Source organism: Arvicola amphibius, chromosome 3 (genome assembly GCF_903992535.2).
Source record: "Arvicola amphibius chromosome 3, mArvAmp1.2, whole genome shotgun sequence".
Classification (NCBI taxonomy): Eukaryota; Metazoa; Chordata; class Mammalia; order Rodentia; family Cricetidae; genus Arvicola; species Arvicola amphibius.
In genome coordinates this window covers 157,237,006-157,256,840 of record NC_052049.1, presented here as the reverse complement: position 1 = coordinate 157,256,840, position 19,835 = coordinate 157,237,006, and the positions used below count along the sequence as shown (strand labels likewise).

Below are 19,835 nucleotides of genomic sequence, written 5' to 3'. Positions count from 1 at the left end.
AATGGCTGCTGAACGGGAGGAGGGTAAAGTGGTCTAGCCTGTGCTAAGCAGGGGCACTAGCCGTACTGAACCTTTAACCCTCAGACCCCACTGTACTAGAATAAGGGTTTTCGGCCACATTATGCTTGAAGAAATGACAATCCAGATAGGGAAATAGAGCCCAAGACTACACGGCTGGGGAACGGGTGCCCAGATATGACTCGGGCCACATTGTTTTCTGTGTTCAGCTGGCTGGGGACATCTGGAGCCTCAGGAAGGAGGTGATTTCCAGAGCCACCTCTGGCTCAGGCCTTTGCTCCACAATGGCTCAGTTGCCTAGGAAGCCCATAGACAGCAGGACCCTGGGAAAGAGTCCTTCCTGTGGCCCCGCTGCTCACTGCAGGCTGTGATCCTCCTAGGAATGGCAGCGCCCAGAGCCCAGGGGCATCCTCGCCTCACTGTGGGGACTAAGACCCCAAGGAAGAAAAGCTTGTCACAACTGAGAGAGCGGGGGGGGGGGGCTCCTCCAACTCCCCAAGGCTACAGAAGCCGCCTACAGGATGCCTGAGTGGCTGGGATTCCCCTTGGCTGATTCCCAGTTTTGAACCTTAGCACCCTGTGGCCTCCCAGTTAAGGTGACCATGTGGTTTGAAGGAACTGTAAATAGAACAGCAGCTGTTATGGGACTGACATCTGGATGATTCTCTAATTCCCAGCCACCCTTCTTCCCTGCCCCACCATCCCCAGGGGTAGGGAGACACTCACGTGGTGACTCAACCAGCTCACAGTCCTCAGTGGCACATGGTTGTGAGCTCTCAGGCCAGGCCTCATGGCCACACTGGTCATTGTCTTCCTCTGCCAAACCCGTCTGAGTGTTCACACATTTGACCAGACGCCGCTGAACACCACCACCGCAGGGGGCTGAGCACTGCACAGGAGAGAGAGGACAGAATGTCCCCAGGACCAGCTATCACCGGCTAGCACTGGACAGTACCACCCTCTCCAGGAAGCTATCCAGTAGAGCATAGCACTGAACCCCGCTGTCACGGGAGGCATCTGCCCTGGCAGGGAGGGCAAGACGAGAGTAAGAAGGAATGCAAAATGCACCTTGGACAGAGAAGGCAGACACTGGGATGAGACCACAGTGCCCAGAAGACACAGAAGATGTTCTGCGAGCCACGGGAAGCAGAGGGAGAGGCAGTGGGGCTCAGCCAGCGTCCCCACCCTGAGTCAGACTGTTCTCAGATTTAATCTATGCTGACACCACACAGGCTCCGTGTTCTTCCATTAATCTTCCATTCCTCCTCTATGCTGCCCCCATTTTAAAGGTGAAGAAGAAAAAAAGCTCTGCCCAGTCATTCAGCAACCAGTAGATGGAGGAATCACTGAGGTTCCTGAACCAATCAGCTCCCAACTGGCCCTCCCTTGGGGCGGCGGGGGGGAGGGGGGCCTTCCCTCCCCTCCTGCCACACTTGTCTGTGCCATCCGCTGAGTACTGAGTACTCCTCTTCATTCCTGCCTCATGGCTCAGCACTTGCTAGTCTCTTCATCCCTCATCTTCGCTCATTCCTTTAGGTATCAGTCTGAAGTCTCCTCCTCAGAGGATTCCCCACACACAGCCATTTTCCCTCTATATGATTTTCCCTGGCAAAGTACAAGGACTTCATCTGGTCACTACTGCATATTTAATGACCCCAGAGAGACCAGCACACAACACACACCCTACCACTCATCCTTCAAAGCCTAAGGACCAGGGGCTACCTGCCAAGGACTACTCCCAGTTCCTCAAAGAATCCTGCTCACCTGACCCCAAGGCCCCACCACCCACTGTGTGCAGGGGTGGGTGTTGCAGGGCCTGGTGCTGTTGGGTCTCAGCGACTCCTCACAGAGACCTGGCTCTGGGCATGTCACCAGACGCTGCTGTTCACCACCACCACAGGCCTCAGAACACTGGAGAAACAGGGAGGCATTAGGCATAGCCAGGGTCTGAGGGGGTCCCTAGTCCCTACCCTCAGGCCCAGGTCTCACCTCTCTCCAGGAAGATGTGTACCAGCTGAGGCAGGGTTGGGTCCCACAGAGCTGTCGGGTGGGTGGCTTCGTAGGCCCAGGCTGGCAGTGGAAGGGCCGCAGTGGCCGGAGGTCCCGTATGTCCACACACTGTACGTCCCTTGTGGAGGAGCCTCCGCCACAATTGCGGGAGCACTGGAGACCAAGGAGCACACATGTAGACACATTCTAAACCCATACATGCAATATGACCCAGTGAAGTTTATGGTACAGCAGGGTTAGACCTTCCAGTCTGGGCCAAAGAGCCCCCAGAAGACTTAGACTCTAGATGACAGCCCCAGAAGACAGGACAGATGGAATTGGGGTGAGCTGGTGAAAAACAAGTCCAATGGTGTGCCGTGGGAATGCAGAGGAAGGACGGCAGCATGAGCAGGACCAGGCCAGGTCATGCCCAATGAAGGGATCCCAGAGAGATGAGGACAGACAGGCGCCCACCCTGCCCTGCTGGTCTCTGACCCAAGGCCGTGAGACTCAAGTCTCCCTCCTTACTCACCTTACTCCAATTACCCGTGCGCCAGGCAGCACAGGGCCGCAGGTGACAATGGCGGGCCGGCTGGGGACGGCTAGAAGGGAGGCAGTCCTCATCGCGGCCAGAGCTGCAGCGCACCAGCCTCCAGGTGGCGCCCAGACCACAAGTGGTGGAACACTGTGGGCCACAGAGGATGTCTGTAAGCCCAGCAGACCCTCACCCTGTACACCCCACCTCAGAAGGCCCCAGATCCTCCACCCACCTCCTGAGGAGACTCAAAAAGTCAAATGTCACCTGCAGTTAACTGTCCCTGCTCCCGTGAGCCCTGTAGGCCCACCTATCTATCCTGCCACTCTGGCTTCTCCCTTACCAGGGAACTCTGGGCCCTAATTCAAGCAGCTAAATGAGTAAATCTCCCCCACAAGATCTCTTCCAATGACAATCTAGAGAAGGGGCACAGGTCATCTTTTTTTTCCCATACAACTCAGAACATTACGGGATCGCTAACAAAAGGGGGTGAGGCCTCTGGAGGAGTCTGGCTGTGTCTCAGCTAACCTAGGCAGTGCTGAGTCTGGGAGCCATGGAAGGAGGCCTTCCGTACCCTTCCATCTGGCTAAGAGAAGTCCTCCATTTCTGGGGCATGCGGATTAGTATAAGGACACTCCTCCCGGCTGCACTGAATTCACAGTTACTCATGTTTCTGAAGCCCTCCATGTGGCCTAGGAATGGCCCGCTAAGGACTCAAAACTCAAGCAGATGTAGCCCCTCACTCCACTTTATAGTTGGGAAACTGAGGTGCAGTGGGACGGACTAGCCTCAAGGCCGCACAAGAGCTGGAATAATACGCTTTCTGCTTCGTGGAACCTCAGCCCACCGTGGCCACCGGTCAGTTCATCCCAGGAACTATTACACTCTTCTCCATGGGAGGCAGGAAGAACACGGCTAGGTCTTTCTCTGCTTGAAACTGAGTCCCAGGGTCCTGCTCAGACTCCCCACCATCTCTGGTACCACAAACTCACCTGGCTCCAGTTGCCCACTTGCCAAGTGGCATTCTTGGCAGGCAGCAGATCTGTAGGGGACGCATCCTCCACTGGGCTGGGCTGCAAAGGCCGGACCGCAGGGTCCTTACTACTGTTAGTGTAAGTCTCCTGAGCTGGTTTAGGCAGCAGCGCAGAGCTCAGGGTCCCTTCAGGGTTAGGGGGCGGTGACTGCCCTGGTCCTGGGCTACTTAGATCAGTTGGTGCTGTCCAAAGGGAGGTTCCTGGCAATGCCAGAGTTTTCGAGTTCTGTGAGCCCAGTTCTGGGGCTGAAAAGGTAGGAGTCCCTGGCTCCACGGGGCTGTCCCTGTCCCAGATGCTTGGTACAGTGGCCAGGGGAGGAAGAAGAGGAGGAGCCGCCTCCACAGTGGGCCACTGCTCACCATGCACAGGCTTCAGGTCACCCTCTGACACTGGGTCCCAGGCCACAGGCCCTTCTGTCCACTTCTCTGCCGTATCAGGACCAGGAGATGCTTGAATGGTGCTGATGTAGGATGAAGAAGGCTGTGTGGGGAGAGGACTATGGGGCAGCGCTGGTGATGTATGACCCAGGGTATCCTCATCTTTGGAAACCTTGTTCCTGTTAGACCACGGAGTGGGTGACTGGTCCTGCCTGTCTTCTCTCACTAGTAACTCATCAGGGTTTCCAGGGGCAACAGGTGTTGCCATGCCATCAGCTGAAGCAGGGGGCCAGGGCAAGCTGGGAAGCCCAACTTCAGGAACTTCCATGGGAATATCTTCCTCGGACAAGAAATTGGCCAAGGGGTTCACAGGGGTCTGCTCTGAGAATACAGGTGGGGAATGGCTAGCCTGGCTGAGAGAAGGGCTAGGGGACCAAGCTCCAGGACCCCTCTCTTCCTTAACTCCAGGGGTCCCTGCAGTAGGCACTGGAGCATCTGAGGTGGGTTCAGTGGATCTGATGTGGGGTGATGCTGTCCAAACCCCTGCATCAACCGGGTCTGGATGGGGTTCTTCAAAGGATCCATAAGACAGGTCTTCATGGAAGTTAATGAAATTGTAGTCATAATAGAAGTCATCCACAAACACAGGCCCTGGCGGATCCAGTTCCAGGTCCTCCTCATCAATAGCATTGCTGATGCTCACTGGCTTGGGTGAGGATGCCGGTGAAGGGCGTGGGGCCGGCCGGTGTGGGATGAAGTCAACCTCATTGAAGAGCTCAGGGCTGGAGGAACCACTGCCAGAGCCATCTGTGCCCGTCATGTACATGGGGCGTGGGCAAGGAGGCAGAAGACAGGTGACCTCAGTCACCGGTCGCTCACCTTCATGGCAGGGGACATCAGTATCATTGATGCAGAGGACACTCCGCTGCCGAATGCCGGCTCCGCAGGTCACAGAGCACTGCAAAGGAGGCCAAAGCTCAGGCCAGGATGGGGCTTCTGGGAAAACCCAGGGCATGGTGGGAGAACCTGCCTACTGCTGGTATCATAGTGACAAGATGATAGTCAGCATGCCAGGGAATTCCTGATTCCCCACGGCTTTGTAAACCATGTTGTCCCAGGAATATTCCAGGCTCCCTCCCACCCCAGGTAACAAGCAGTAAGGATTCTGTGCAGGTTTTCTGAGTTAATGGTGGTACCAGACTCGGGTTCCCTTTCCTCCATACGCTTACCTGAGACCAGTTGCCCACACCCCAGGTGGAAGGACAGGGTACATGATGGTTGCATGGGGTTTCAGCCAAGGGACGAGGAAGATGCGCACAGGCACGTGGTTCCAGGGCTCGCTGCTCATCCAGCCCTACACTGCGTATGCAGAGCACGGTCCGGCGAGAGAGACCTCCAAGTCCGCAGGATCTGGAACACAGCTGCCACTCCCCTGCCCACCACCTGGCAAGGAGCACACGGTGATGATAGCCTGACATTAGCCCCTATCATGAGCAAAGGTGGTCATGGCATGGCTTCAGGCCGTCGGGGTGCAGACAGGGCTGAACAGACAATAATCCCCATAGAGCCAACCCCCAAGTTGGTGCTCCGCCCCTGAATCCCAGTAGTGGAGCCCTCTTCACTCCCACCACCGTCACCCCAGGGACCTGGACAAGATACCCAGTGACACAAAGAGGAGTGATCAAGAGCATCTAGGCTGGCACTGTCTGCCCAAGGACACTCAAGGGTAAAGCCAGGTCTATGGATTGATGCCTCTGACTTGGCCACAAGCTACTTGCTCTCTTCCCCAGAGGTACCAGCGTCCTGATGCAGAGGAAAGAGCAGGACACCTAGGAACTGGAAGTCTGGTGGGGAACAGTATGCTCACCTGGCAGGACAGGGCTCCTCACTGCATTTTCTCTGGCGGTCATCGGGCCGATTGAGATGTTCACAGTGCTCCTCATCCACAAGTCCCGCCTGCCTCTCCATGCAATACAAGCTCTGCCTCTGCACACCTGGAAGCCATGGCGATTCAGCCTGGGCCTGGCACCAGGGTATCCCAAAGGACGTAAACACACCCTCTCTGTCCAGACCCTCATGGAACAGGGTTCTACTGCCTCTGTCGGGGTGAAGACAGGCCTCTTTGACCTCAGTGCCCTCCCAGGCGTCCCTCCATGACACCCTACACTTGGAGGCAGTAGAAGGGGTAGTGGGCTAGGTGACCCACCCCACTGCTTCTTGGCTTAAGACTTTCAGCTCTATAAACTGGAAATAAATAACAAGACCCACTTCAAAGCCCTGGGGTGCGCGCTACATGTGATCACACATAAGCTTGAAGGGTTCATCAAGTGTGAATCTCACCTGTGCCACAAGTGACAGTGCACTTGCTCCAGGGCCCATAGTGCCAAGAGAACTCAGGTAACTGGACTTCATCATGGCTGTCCCTGTGGATGGTATACTTGTAGTGCACCCCAGGATTGCTCTCTTGGAACAGCAGCTGGAACAATCAAATGGGGGGAAATCTATGAGCCCAGGGACCCTCCCCCATCTGCCCAGCACCTGCACCTAGGGTCGTCCCCAGCCACCTCTGTAAACTGAACTGTTCTGGAGACCTACCCTAGAGACAAGAAAACTGACACAGAGGTTCATAGGCCCCATCAGCTGAGCCCAACCCAGAACCATACCCTATGACAGCCCTAAGGTTTCCCCATATATCCTACCAGGATGGAGTCCTCCCATCCTGGCCTTGAAAGGCAGGTACCTGGATCCAAACAGGCTCACTGGTGGGGCCGGGGGAGGTGAGGTTCTCCCAGTTGCCTGTGCGCACATAGGTGAAGGTAGTGCCCGCCACCTGATAGTCCCCATTCCATTGGATGGTCCAGCCACCATTGAGGAAGTACTTATCTGGGTCCTCACTCCGCAGGGCCAGGAAGTTGGCAGCCTCAGCTACCTCCTCAATGAGGATCTCTCGGGCTCCAGCTGGGATCAGCCCTATATCCACATACCCTGTTGGCAAGGGTTGGACAGTGTTTGGGCCCTGGGATAAGCAGTCAGTTACCCCCCCTCCCAACACACACACACACACCTTCTTGCTTCCTTTTGTTTATGCTGATGAAGCCAAAGACTCTATCATCAGCTCAGGATTCTAAGTCCTTGCACAGGGCAGGTACTCTATCTACTCTGGGTCACGGAGGCCTCAGAAAGGGTCCACAGATCCTTCCCCGCTGACACATGGCCCAGCATCACTCTCCTGGAAGACTGAACTGGTCTTTTTCACAGCCTTGTCTATAATCTCTCCCAACCTGGAAAGCCGAAGTGCTTGGGCCCTTCTCCTTTTCCCTAGTCAACCTGACACTCTTTTGCAGTTATGGAACACTGTGCTTGGGTCCACCCAGTGCTACCCCATGCCGTAACAGGCTCTGTTGCCATCCCCATTTTACAGAGGGGGAGATGAAGCACTGAGGGAAAGAAATGCAAGCTGTGGAGTCCAATGTCATAGCCTCACAGCCCACCTGCCCTGCAGGGCCAGGCTCTGCCACAGGCTCGAGCTGGGATTCTCCTCACCCAGTCTCCTGAATCCATCATCATCCACCTCCTATGGGTGTTTCCTTCTCTCCCTGAAGTACACAGCCTACTGCATTCATCACAGCGAAGGTTCTGTCACCCTGTGAGCTCTTCCCCTAGGTGCCCCCCATAGTTGAGCACAAAGTTGGCTCTTGAGCCCTATGTGTAACTCAGACCCCAAAGTTGAGGCACGGCACTAGGAAGGTCTCTGAAGGGTCAGAAGACAGCAGGTCTCTGAAGAGACGACAGATCACTCACAGTCCCTCGAAAAGAAGGACCACTAAGACAGGTCTCACTTGGGACAGGGTCTCACTGAATTCCGGAAGGATCCTGGCCAGACAAGGAGACCCCTGCCAGTCACGTCTAGTCTAGGCAATGCCCACAGGGGCAGAGACTAAGATGGCAGGCACACAATCACGGTCCAGCAGTCCCAGCCATACCTAGGCCCTCAGCCTCCTCGAAGGTTCTGCTCACGGTGTGGCAAGTAGAGCCATTGCCCTGGCATACACCACAGCGGTCCTCCACGGCACCAGAGTCGATCTCAAAGTCACAGCCCACATTCTGTAACAGAGAGGAGGCCCTTTGTGCTGGCTGCCAGCCTCCTATGGGTACCCACCAGGGCTCAGTAGAGAGGCCCTAGGTGGAGGTCAAGAGCCGTTGCCTTGGGTCCAGTCTCATCACAGCCAGTGTCCCTGTTACACGTGAGCTACTCTTACCCTGATGAGATAGGGGGACATCAGTCCATGCCTTACAGGAGTGTTGAGAGCATCACATGACACAAAAGGCAAGAAGTCTCTTTCATAGAAGGCTGCAGGTAAGCATGGCGCATAGCACATGGTGGAATTTTCCAGAAATAGGATTCAATTTCAAAGACACTGGGTTAGCACCTCTTTCCTAGGCTTCCTCTAAACCCAGGCCTTTAGCACAATAGCTTTAAAGGCGAGAAGCAGGGTAAGGAAGGTGGCTGAGGCCCTGGGCATGGAAGAGCAGCCAGAACTAGAAATCAGAAGAGCTATTGCTAAACAGCACTTTCTGCAGGCCCAGAGCCTGGCACACCACGAGTACCACCTTGTCAGCTCCTTCCTATCAGAGAGGAGGCGGTGGCCTGCACCCATCCAGGCTCTGGTTTCATGGCTGGGGTTGTATAGGCAGGTGTGCTAGGATGAGCAGCAATAGGCAGTTGGTGGAAACAAAGTAATAGGATGGTAGTGGCTGAGAATCTAGAGCCAACTGTGGGATGTCCATTGCCAGAGACAGCGGGGCACAGAGGCTTTGTCTTAGGGTCGGGGGACAGGGACGTGCAGCCTGGAGGAAGCCAGGAAAGACCTAGAGATGGAGCCCTTGCCTGCCAGTGAATCTAGGAGAGTCTCCTGCTATCCCACACACCTTGCAGATGCCGTTGATGCAGATGTCACGGCTGACCCGGCCTTGGTAGCAAGGGGTGCCATCCACCACGGCATCCCTCAGCTTCTCTGTATTGGAGTGTTTGGAGGGCCGGCAGTGCAGCTCACAGGGGTTCTCTACGGGGACAAGCAGAGGACGCGTGCAGCAAAAGCAAAAGAGCAGGCGTTACAGAGGCCATCAGGAAAATCCCTTCATCCTCCATAACGCGCATGAGTAGTAAGGCCAAGGGCATCCGACAGGACTGAGAGCTATCTGCAGAGTTGCAGACCAAGGAGCTGGGAATGAACAGCTACCCCAAACAATAGCAGGGAGCAGACAAGGGCTGAGGGTGATATCTGGACCTCAATACGTGGGCCTATATCACTGGGGCCTTTACATGCCCCATACCTGGCCTCGGTGTCTACATGGGTAGCAGGACTCACCATCATTGACCACAGGCACCCATGTATGCAGTTGGCCTTTGTAGAGCATGGCATCAAACTGGCTACACTGGGTATGGCGGAAAGAGGGGCGGCCAGCAGGACAGGCTGGCAGGTTGCAGAGTCGGAACCGCTTCCGCTCCCCCACACAGTACTTGCCTCTGTGCTTAGGCCTACGAGGAAAGCCATCAGGGTGTGAGCATGCTACTAGTACCCAATGCCAAGCAACATCTGTATCCTACGCACCCATAGTCCCCTGCTATCTTCGGTCATGCTGCCCTACCCTCGAGCCACTCTGACCCATACACATCCATCCTGTTTCTGAGGATCTACGGAAGAGTGGCAGCAAGAAGCCTAGGTTTGGCCAGACCTGCTGTACGACCATGGGCAAATGCTCGCCATCCTCCAGGCCTCAGTTTCCTCATCTCTAGAATGGAGTTGGGCTGCCTCGAAGGGGGATGCTGAGAGCTGGAACATGTGGTGAGCTGAAGGGCCGGCCTTATGTCATGAGAGTTGTCATGGGGGCAGCACCCTGAGCCAGCTCGAAGGAAGCCTCCAGGCCCCACCCAGGTGAGACACTGCCTTGGACTGGCATCTCATATGCACCCCATCTCAGCCAGGCCAGCCCCACCCTGGCTGAGCTGGAAGAGGAGACATGCAGAGAGGTACAGACCACCGGCCTGGTGAAGCACCAGCCCTGAGATGGAATTGCCTGTGAGTTCTACCTCCTTGGGAGCCAGGCAAAGAAGTTTATCCAAGAGCCAGACAACCTCTTGTTTCATGGAGTCTCCACAGGCCCCTTAAAATGAGAAAGCTCACCCCAGGCCACAGCCACCCCACCAGTGCTGCCCAACTGTTGCCAGTTTCCTCAGGTGTCTGAAGTAGCTGGTGCTGAGCACTTCCCAGAGCATCGGGAAGGTCAGTGCCTCACCCATGTGGCCTGACTTTACCCAATAGCAAGTTAACTAGGACTCTGCTAGCATCCCATTATAGAGTAGAGCACACTGAGGCCCAGAGGAGCAATGGAAAAGGAATCCCTTGTGTGATGGTGGAGGGCCTGAACCCTGAGCATTCCAGGACCCAGATGCTAAGCATTCACCTCTGCCCCGACCTCCCCACAGTCCCTGCCTGTGCAGCAAGGTCTCTGGTTCATCTCCCCAGGCTCTGGGAGAGCACTCCCCTGACTGCAACGGTGTCAGCTCTGGGGGAATGCTTCCAGAACACTCCCTGGAAGTGGCCGGTGGTGACTTAGACACTGGACTTGGCCCTTCTAGGGATACTTTTGAGAGCTGCATGCTAGAACACAGGTAGACTCCACAATCAGCTCCGCTCAGGTCCTTTATCCCAGCCTGGGCCCAGCACTCACACAGGTCGTGTGCACTGTCGTTCAGCACTCCGTACACCCACGCCACAGCTCCTCGAGCAGACAGACCAGGCACTCCAGCCAGACCAGCCACCGTCCACCGCCTCAGGCTGGAAGCCCTCAGGGACGCACTCTCCATTGAGACACCACTACGGAGACAGATGGAGGCAGAGCAACCCAACCCTGACACCTCTCAGTCATTCTCACCCCAGTGAGAACAAAGCGAGCAAGACAGTCTCGAAAGGCGGGAGGATGGAAGGTGCATGATAGTCTTTATGGTCACCCACAACCCAGACACCATGCTGAAGCAAAATGAATACTAAGAGCAGAAGCTAAAGTAGACCCCAGGGAAGTCTGGCGTGGCATGGTCAGAGAACAGGCAGCCCTCCCCCACCCCACATTCAGTCAGGGTCAAGGTTTCCCACCTACCTTGTTCTTCCCACATCTCGTGCCATCCACAGCTGCATCCAGCTTGGAGTGACAGGTGGTCCCCACAGAGCACCACAGTGTGTGGCAGACGTTCTGCAAACAGACATGTTACATCACCCTCATCCTCTTCCCAGTGAGACCACCCAGTCTGCCCCTATTGTCTCCCGAGAGCCCCCTGGACACTTTCCATACGGGTAGTACACCAAGTGAGTGTGCGAGGGTCCACGGTCTGCTCCTCCTCTGGCCCCTCCCCTCAACCACATCCTATCATGGGGCCCTTGGGAGGGGCTACCCTCCAGGCTCAGTTGGAGCTGAGCACTATCTCCAGCTGGCCACTTCTTCCAGCCCCCGCTATACCTCCTCAAACACTCAAGGTAGAAGCCTCTGTCATATCTTTACAAGACTCTCGGTTGGACCCTGAAGGGTTGATATTTTCTCTTCTAAGTCAAATCCAGAGGGCTAGGAGTCTTATCCAAAGTCCTCTGGGGATTGATACAGAATCCAGACCTCAGACTGAGACCACGAAACCCCAGGCTTCTGCCGCAGGTCACATTAGGTATCACCATGTCCCTTGAGAGTCCAGCCCGAGCCAGGCAGAGGTTCTCAGAACCTGTCACCCTCAGGCTGGTGAGGGCCATCGCCTGGGATACCACACCCTTACTCACATCCATGTCCTCACAGAAGACTGAGTAAGCCCCATACTGAAGGCGGCACTGGTGGTTCACATCGTACAGGACGCCGGGCAGCACCGAGGGGAAGTCGATGACGTCTTTGGCTGGAGAGTCATCCAAGCACAGGCCCCACCCACGGCTGCAAAAAATGGGATGGAAGGGTAAAGTGAGGCCCCTTAGGGCAAGAGTGCAGCCTGAGACCCATGAGAGAGATCTGGGTGGAAGAGCAGAGCAGGTAGGACTCGTGGAAATGGCGGGAAAAATGACAGTCTTCCACCTGGCCAGCCCATCATGAGGCCCCTGCCTCGCAAAGCAGTCCAGTAGGCTTCTCTCAGCTGCCTGGAGCTCCAGCCTGCTAACAAATACCCCACCCCTATTGCAGGCCTTGGCACAAACCACTGGACCGCCACAGACACTCTGGCACCCTTCTTCCAAAGGTCAGGTCCACCAAGCCCTCAAGTGGCTATGCTCTTAGCTCCTGCGGCCTCTACCCCTGCTGGGAGCCCGGGGCCAGGCTGGATTGGGCCAAGCTCTGGAAACCATCACACCACAGCTGATAAAACAAAAGGCCTCTGGGGGAACAGCTGCCCGGCCACCTCCCACCCTGACCCGAGGGCCTGCCCCCTGCTCCTTACTCCCCGTTCCTTCCTGCCTTCCTCTAGCAAGCATTCCAGGGCAGTGACAAGAGAATGGGCCAATGTGAGCAGGCACAGCCCATGTGCATCACATGCTCCTTCAGATGTGGTGCCCAGAAAGGTGGCCATGCAGCAGCTGCGGCGGCGGCGGCAGCAGCAGCGGCGGCGGCAGCAGCAGCGGCGGCGGCAGGAGCAACAGGCAGCAGGCAGGGAGCAGGGAGGCAGCAGGGATATCCCTAGTCCGCATAACCACCTCTGTCTTGATTATCTCTAAATGTTCTTTGAGGTTGTCTGGAAGCAGGAGGGTGGGAGCGTGCTGCCAGCCCCGGAGGGCTCATCTTGGTCCCTTAGGGATGGGAGGAGGGTCCAGGGCCTAGAGCCTAAAGAGATTTGAGCTACAAATGTAGGCAACTAGGTGACAAGACAGAAAGGACTTAGTTAGAAATAATAGGAGGCAGAATCTGTGGGACACAGGTCCAGTCACGGGGAGATGAGTACAACCCTAAGCCAGGTTGACTTGAGAACAGAAGGTACCGGGCCAGGGAGCAAGGATGAACATGATTCTGGTTGGAGCAGGAAGAAGTCCCAGGGAAAAAAAAAACCAAAGAAGTAGAATCTGACAGAGGGAGGAAGAAGAGACACTAGTCCCTTGTGAGACTGTGCCAATTTGCTGGGGGTGGGGCACCTATGGGCTTAATGCTAGACAGCTAGAGAGATAGCAGCCTACCTCTCAGTTTGGCTGAGGATGTTATGTTGCCTCAGTTTACCCCCGATCTTCTCTGAACTGTCACAGCCTCATGTCTAAGGGACCAATGCCAAGCTGTAGAAGCATCTACCGCAGTGTCTGCTTGCAAAGTGACAGAAGTAGCTGGCAGCTGGCCTTCCCTTCCTCTTGTGGGTGTTGTATGATCTTGGACTACTCCCCAGCCTCTCTGGACCTTCACATCCTCGCGTGTAAGAGGCCCCAAGCTATCCCAGAACAGTGTCTGCTTAGGAAAAACCAGGGGCAGCCTTTCCTTCCTCTGGCTGGCTCACGGCCAAGCTCCTCGAACAGCTGGACAGATACCAAGGTCCCCACACCCATCAGCCATCCCCTGGGGGCTCTGTCTTGTGCTAATTATGGCAGGGCCACTCCACATAGGGTCAGAGTAGACATGGGGTGACTCCAGTAGGAAGTCTTACTGTCACCTCGATATTGGGAAGAGCTGACTGCATGTGTGCCAATTTCCCTCTCTGGCCCTGGTTTCTGGTCATAAAGTCTCTGTACAGGAGGTTGTTGGAGAAGAGATGAAGAACCCCACACTCCCCCAGGCAGGTCTCTGTGAGTTCGAGGCCAGTGTGGTTTACAAGAGCTTGTTCCAGGACAGCCAGGGCTGTTACACCATGAAACACTGTCTCATGTGGCACAGGGAGGGGGGTGGGGGGGGCAAATCCTTGCTTGAACGGGAGAGACGCGTGGAGGCTGCAACCTCTCCACTATACATAAGCACCTGTTGGCCCAAAGAGACTCCTGAAGTTCTTCAGATCAGCTATCTTGGATTAGCTGCAGACTCCCCTTCACCCCACAACCATCCCCTAATCCTTCACCCCGTCAGGTTCCCTAGGTTCTGCCTTTGCCAGGTTTCCCCTATACTCAGCTTCCTCTCCTACCCAGCTTCAGTGTCAGCTCTAAAAGCCCTGAGAATGTCTCCCTGACTCCAAGAGAGGTCTCTGTCCCTCCACACCTTCTTACACGCCCCCCCACTCACCCAGGACTGCTGCCACCCCCTCCTCACTTTGCGTTATTATGCCTTCATCTTTGTAAGGGTGAGGGTCTGCAGACAGGTTCTATGTGTGGCCCTGGGCTCTATTACATGTGTGCCCATGGACCCAGTGAGGGGAAGCCATATCTCAGTAAAGCAGCTCAGGAAACAGATATTGGCTGGGAGCTGAGGGGCGTGACCATATAAGGATAGTGGGTGGTCTGTACATGATGCTGAGAGTTCCCCAAGCTATGGAAAGACTGTTGCACCACCCACCCAGCACCCACTCATTCAGATGATCCCCACCCTGTTTGGGCAGAGACTCTCTCCTGTCCCACCCCAGCAAGGAGCTAGTGGGTGGGAGATGGAGCAGCCACTCTGCCTGCTGTGGAGGGTTCCTCTGCTTTCCCCTTCTCCTGGACTTTACATCCCTTGACTGTTGGCTCACAGACGGAGCAGAGAGGCGTGGCCTGACCTGGGGTGGGTGACTCTCCCTCCTGAGCACCCTCAGGTGGTGGAGTCCAGTTCCATCCGCAAGGCAAACCTCAGGCTCGGGCTCTCTCTGCCTCTCCTCCCACCCTGAGCCCAGGCCCCCAGCCAAGGATCTCATACATTCCAGCCGCTAAAGGAACACAGAGACTTGCCTGTTCAGTTATCTGTCCCTGAGCCAGAGTGCTGGGTGGCACTCTGGGTGGGGCAGCTGGGAACAAGTCCCGTGGGTGTTTCGGGGTACCCACTCTTCTGATTTCCTCTGCCCTCTCTGGGAAGTTCACCTCCTCCCCAACCCAGGCGGATTCTCTGGTTCAAATCCACAGGTCAACCACTTGGTTGACTGTAGAAAGAGTAACAGCGACCGTGGCCACATACTGACTGTGGACTAAGTGGTAGGCACCGTGCTAAGTGTGCCTCTTGCTTCCTTGGTTAATCCTTACAGCAAACACTAAGCCTGTCCATCATGATCCCCATTTTTGGAGGCTTAAGGGCTAATGTAACTCATCTGCCAACACGGGGAGCCTGGGCCAGAGGCCAGGTTTTAACAACTGAATGGAATTCTTCAGTTTCCAGTTGTCACCCCTCATCCAAATCCCTCTTCCAGGAGAGACCTGTGTACATGCTCTCACCAACCCAGACACCCTAGGCACGCACCAGTCCAACACCATAGGGAAGGGACTTCCAGAGAACCGCAGCACACTGAGCAAGCAGGCACAGCTCTTTGGCTCTCTGCTGAAGCTCGTCTACACTGACATTTGAGGGATAAACAAAGCGTAACTCCACCCGGGCAGAGGGTAAGAGGACATGATGACAGCAGATGAATGATGTCAACAGAACTTCTGGAAGCTGCAAAGCAGACGGCTGACCAGTAGCTGACTTGGTAAAGCGACAGATGCTGAGCGCTAAAGCTGCGAGGAGACACAGTGGAGAAACAGAACCCTAGAAGATTCAGGAATCTAGATCTCAGGGACCCTTAGATATCTGGGGGCCAGTGGAGCTAAGGACAGAGCAAATTGGAAGGTGTCCATGCCAACCCTGTGTGGCCGGGGGATTGGCATCACCCTGCCCAGAGGAAAAGAGACCCAACAGGACCTGGTCTAGGAATCCCGGTCACAGGCAAAGGCTCACAGCAAAGGAACCTATAGAGAAAAGACCACTACTACTCTGCACAGTAAAGGCTGAGACACCAGTAAGCCCTGTCCTTTCAGATGCCAGCAGATGGATGTGACATGCTCCCAGGAGACTAGAGTCTTCTCTGGGTGTCTAAAGTCACTCAGAAACATAACCTCAGTTTCTGGCATCTAAGGATGACTGCTCCCTCTCAAAAATAAGATGAATCCCAATAAGCCCTTCATCGGTGACTCAGAAAGCTATAGCCAAGGCAACAGATCTCCCAGTAGGCAGCTGTTTCTTCTTATCTATACAAAATATACCAACGCATTTTAAGAAAACCTCTAACATGAAAGAAAATATGTTTAGAAAGAATAAACCAGGCCCTGGAGAGATGGCTTATCAGTTAAGAGCACTTACTGCTCTTGAAGAGGACCAGGATTCAGTTCCCAGCTCCCATATCGCATGGCTCACAGCAGCTTCTAACTCTAGTGCCAGAAAAATTCAATGCCTTCTCGTGGCCTCTGCAGGTACTAAACTCTTGTGTGCATACAGAGAGACACATAAATATAAATAAATCAATCTTTTAAAAAAAACAAAGAAAAGATTTCAGTCCAGGCAGTGGTGGTTTGCACCTTTTTTTAATCCTAGCACTCGGGAGGCAGAGGCAGGAGGATCTCTGAATTCAATAACAGCCTAGTCTATAAAACAAGTTTTAGGGCAGCCAGGTTTACACAAAGAACTCCTGTTGTGGGGTATTTGTACACTGTATGAAGGTGTATTGCTGTGATTGGTATAATAAAAAGTTGGACAGCCAATAGCTAAGCAGAAGGTATAGGTGGGACTTCCAGGGAGAGAAAGGAAGTGGAAATGGATTGAGGTACACAGGAGACACTATGGAGACACTGGAAGTCAGACATACAAAAGAAAAGAAAAGTAAAAAGCCACATGGTAAAATGTAGATTTATAAAAGCAGGTTAATTATAAGAGCTAGTGGGACAAGCCTAAGCTAAGATCAAGCTTTCATAATTAATAATAAGTCTCTGTGTTGTTATTTGTGAGCTGACAGTCTAAAGAAAAATCTGACTATGTTTGGTGCCCAATTCGAAGCCTACAAATCCACATAGGGCCTGAGAAGGCTAGGGGTGGAATAGCAGAGTTCTGAGTAGGCTGAGTGCTAGCAGTGTACACAGGCATGACTCTTTTAAGAGGCCCTGCTCTGAGCACTTGAATGGGGTTTATGAGCAGTAGGCAATGCACTGCTCAGTGGCGGGAGACAAAGTAGAAGCCTATTGGAGCTGGGGCAGATAGACCTGCACCAGGCCAAGGCCCAAAGGCATGAGGCTCCGCTCTCACTGCCTTGAAGAGGGCTAGGGTCAGCTGTCAGCACATGCACCAGTGCCATGCACTAAACTAAGCCATGCAGCAGCTGACATGGCAGTTTAAGATGTGTCTCATGAAGTCAGAGAATGCTGCAGGTGCTTAATAAAGCAGGTCCAGATGCAGAAAACCTCTAAAAAAGCACAGTGTGTTTAAAATGTAATTAGATACTGAAGAAAGAACAGAAAATAGGTATAGACACTCATAGAAAAAAATAGTTTAAAAATAATAAAGTCTTTAAAGAGAGAGTAAAGTAATATAAAAAATATACCATGTAAAAATGGGAAATACACAGAGTACCTTAATCCAGTATATTGTTTTGTTGACATTGAATTTTTTAAATGCTGATGTACAAAAAACAATAGCTGCTGAGAGACATTAGATTATGGAAACTGCTAAGTTAAACCAACCTATATATTTTAAGAGTATTTTAACTTCAAATGGAAGCCAGAAAATATGTTCCATTGGGGGAGAGGTCATATCTTTGTTTCCACAGGAAACATGACATAGGAATGATAGGATAAAAGAGTAGATTAATGAATCTATTTTTAACCTAAAAAGCAATCATTAATTTCAAATATTTGACATTGGTATGGATTTTTGCATACTGATACAAATTTAAGGTTATTTTTGCTAGAACATACTCTATATATGTTTCTGTTCTTGTTAAGGTATTTTTGTATGTTGATACAAATTTAAGGTTATTTTTGTTATGCTGCATATATGTTTCATATAATATTCTTGTTTAAGGCATTATACCTTTGCAGCTCATTTAAAAATGTAAAGTTCTAGTCCTTGAAAACTGGTTAGTAGTTAGTCATCTATAATAATCAAAGTCGTAGTAATTTTAGATATGTTTTCAAGGTCAATCAGAGATATATTTTACATAGATAGGTGGTCTTCAAACACTTCAGTGACCTACAGAATATGACATTTAAGATGTTTTAAAAACATAAGGTTTTTCATGACTATAAGACATATCTGAATCTAGCAGGACCAATCTACTTTAGAGAAGATGACGGCCATCAAAGCAACTCTGTATGAAGGTTGTTTTTATTGTGGCAAAATTAATCACTAGGCAAGAAACTGTTCTTGCCTCTACTGCTGACAGAATGCTGTCCAAATTGGACAAGGAGGACACAAAAGAAGGCAGCTGTTTAACTTTGCCAAGACGAGGTCTTCAAAATTCCTACTTTACAGAAAAGTCTGTCAGATATTCTAAACCCATAGGCTGAAGATGGATGTCTCAACCTTGCAGAGGAACCTTGTGTGACTGTCCAGACAGCCAGCTGCTTCTGTCATTTCTATAGTTTTGGAAGTTGTTTTCTCTGCACTTTCTGTTTACTCATTATATCCTTCTTAGTTCTCTGATAGAGTTGAAGATGAGATAGTTATAATTACAGTTTTCCTTGTTACCAAATTCAGAAAAGAAACTCACAAAAGAGGTATAAAGTGTATTAGGTTGCGAAACATAAAAGCTTAAATTGTTTATCTAAGAAAATTTTTTGAGGTCTAAAAAGATAATTTTGAGTTGGTAATAAAAGTTATGATAGAAAGTAAATTAGGTATAAAACTTTGGACACACCAAGATAAGATAGATAACAGTAATTTCTCTGAATTTGTCTAATTCAAATGAACTGGACATTGTAAATGTAATTATTACTTGATAATTGTTCTTATTGTATATAATTTTACTGTATTACAGTGAAAACCTTTCTTTTTTATTTAAGCAAAAGGGGAAATGTTGTGAGATATTTGTGCACTATGTGAAGGTATATTGCTGTGATTGGTGTAACGAAAAGCTCAACAGTCAATAGTTAGGCAGGAGAGATACGCAGTACCTCCAGGGAGAGAAAGGAAGAGAAGATGTATTGAGGCAGGCAGGAAATACCATGGAGATGCAGGAAGTTGGAAATACAAAATAAAAAAAAAAGATAAAAAGCCACATGGTAAAATATAGATTAATAAAAGCAGGTTAATTAAGTTATAAAAGCTAGTGGGACAAGCTTAAGCTAAGACCGAGTTTTCATAATTAATAATAAGTCTCTGTGTCATTATTTGTGACCTGGAGGCTCAAAGAAAAATCTGACTACAAAACCATCTCTAAAAAATAGAAGAAAAAGGCAAGAAGGAAGAAAAAAGCAAAGGAGGGAGAGGAGGAGGAGAGAAAAATATTTCATAAATTCATGTAAATCTGAACCTCAGAAAGAGCAGACAACATACATATGAAGTAAGACAACTTAAAAAACAAGTATTTACGAATCCATTCTTGGATGTATTCTTCATCAGAACCATCATCCACCATGGTCAAGTCGGCTACATCCCAGAGATGCAGGGATGGTTCAATATACGAAAATCTGTCAACGTAATCCACCAATAAACAAATTGAAAAATAAAAACCACATGATCATCTCATTAGATGCCAAAAAAGCTTTTGACAAGATACAACATCCCTTTATGATAAAGGTCGTGGAGAAAGCAGGGATACAAGGAACATACCTAAACATAGTTAAGGCAGTATACAGCAAGCCAACAGTCAGCATTAAACTAAATGGAGAGAAACTCCCAGCAATCCCACTGAAATCAGGGACAAGACAAGGTTGTCCACTCTCTCCATATCTATTCAGTGTAGTTCTTAAGATCCTACCTGGAGCAATAAGACACCAAAAGGAGATCAAGGGGATACAAATCGGA

At 51.8% G+C, this 19,835-nt stretch overlaps 1 protein-coding gene across 2 annotated transcripts in view; it reads right to left on the bottom strand.

The window, feature by feature from the left end:
* The window catches only part of Adamts7 (ADAM metallopeptidase with thrombospondin type 1 motif 7), a 48,784-nt gene that overhangs the window by 2,208 nt on the left and 26,741 nt on the right, over positions 1–19,835 (bottom strand). Inside the window, exons 9-23 of one of the 2 annotated variants that reach the window (XM_038322519.1) lie at positions 11,777–11,921; positions 11,112–11,204; positions 10,686–10,831; positions 9,323–9,492; positions 8,883–9,016; positions 7,937–8,057; positions 6,694–6,938; positions 6,294–6,429; positions 5,821–5,947; positions 5,183–5,396; positions 3,535–4,911; positions 2,540–2,692; positions 2,008–2,181; positions 1,783–1,929; positions 745–907 (exon numbers count right to left, since the gene is read on the bottom strand). In XM_038322519.1, the coding sequence (XP_038178447.1) occupies positions 745–907; positions 1,783–1,929; positions 2,008–2,181; positions 2,540–2,692; positions 3,535–4,911; positions 5,183–5,396; positions 5,821–5,947; positions 6,294–6,429; positions 6,694–6,938; positions 7,937–8,057; positions 8,883–9,016; positions 9,323–9,492; positions 10,686–10,831; positions 11,112–11,204; positions 11,777–11,921 (3,545 nt within the window). The remainder of the gene's footprint in view (positions 1–744; positions 908–1,782; positions 1,930–2,007; positions 2,182–2,539; positions 2,693–3,534; positions 4,912–5,182; positions 5,397–5,820; positions 5,948–6,293; positions 6,430–6,693; positions 6,939–7,936; positions 8,058–8,882; positions 9,017–9,322; positions 9,493–10,685; positions 10,832–11,111; positions 11,205–11,776; positions 11,922–19,835) is intronic. The other variant, XM_038322520.1, reaches the window with a different exon arrangement.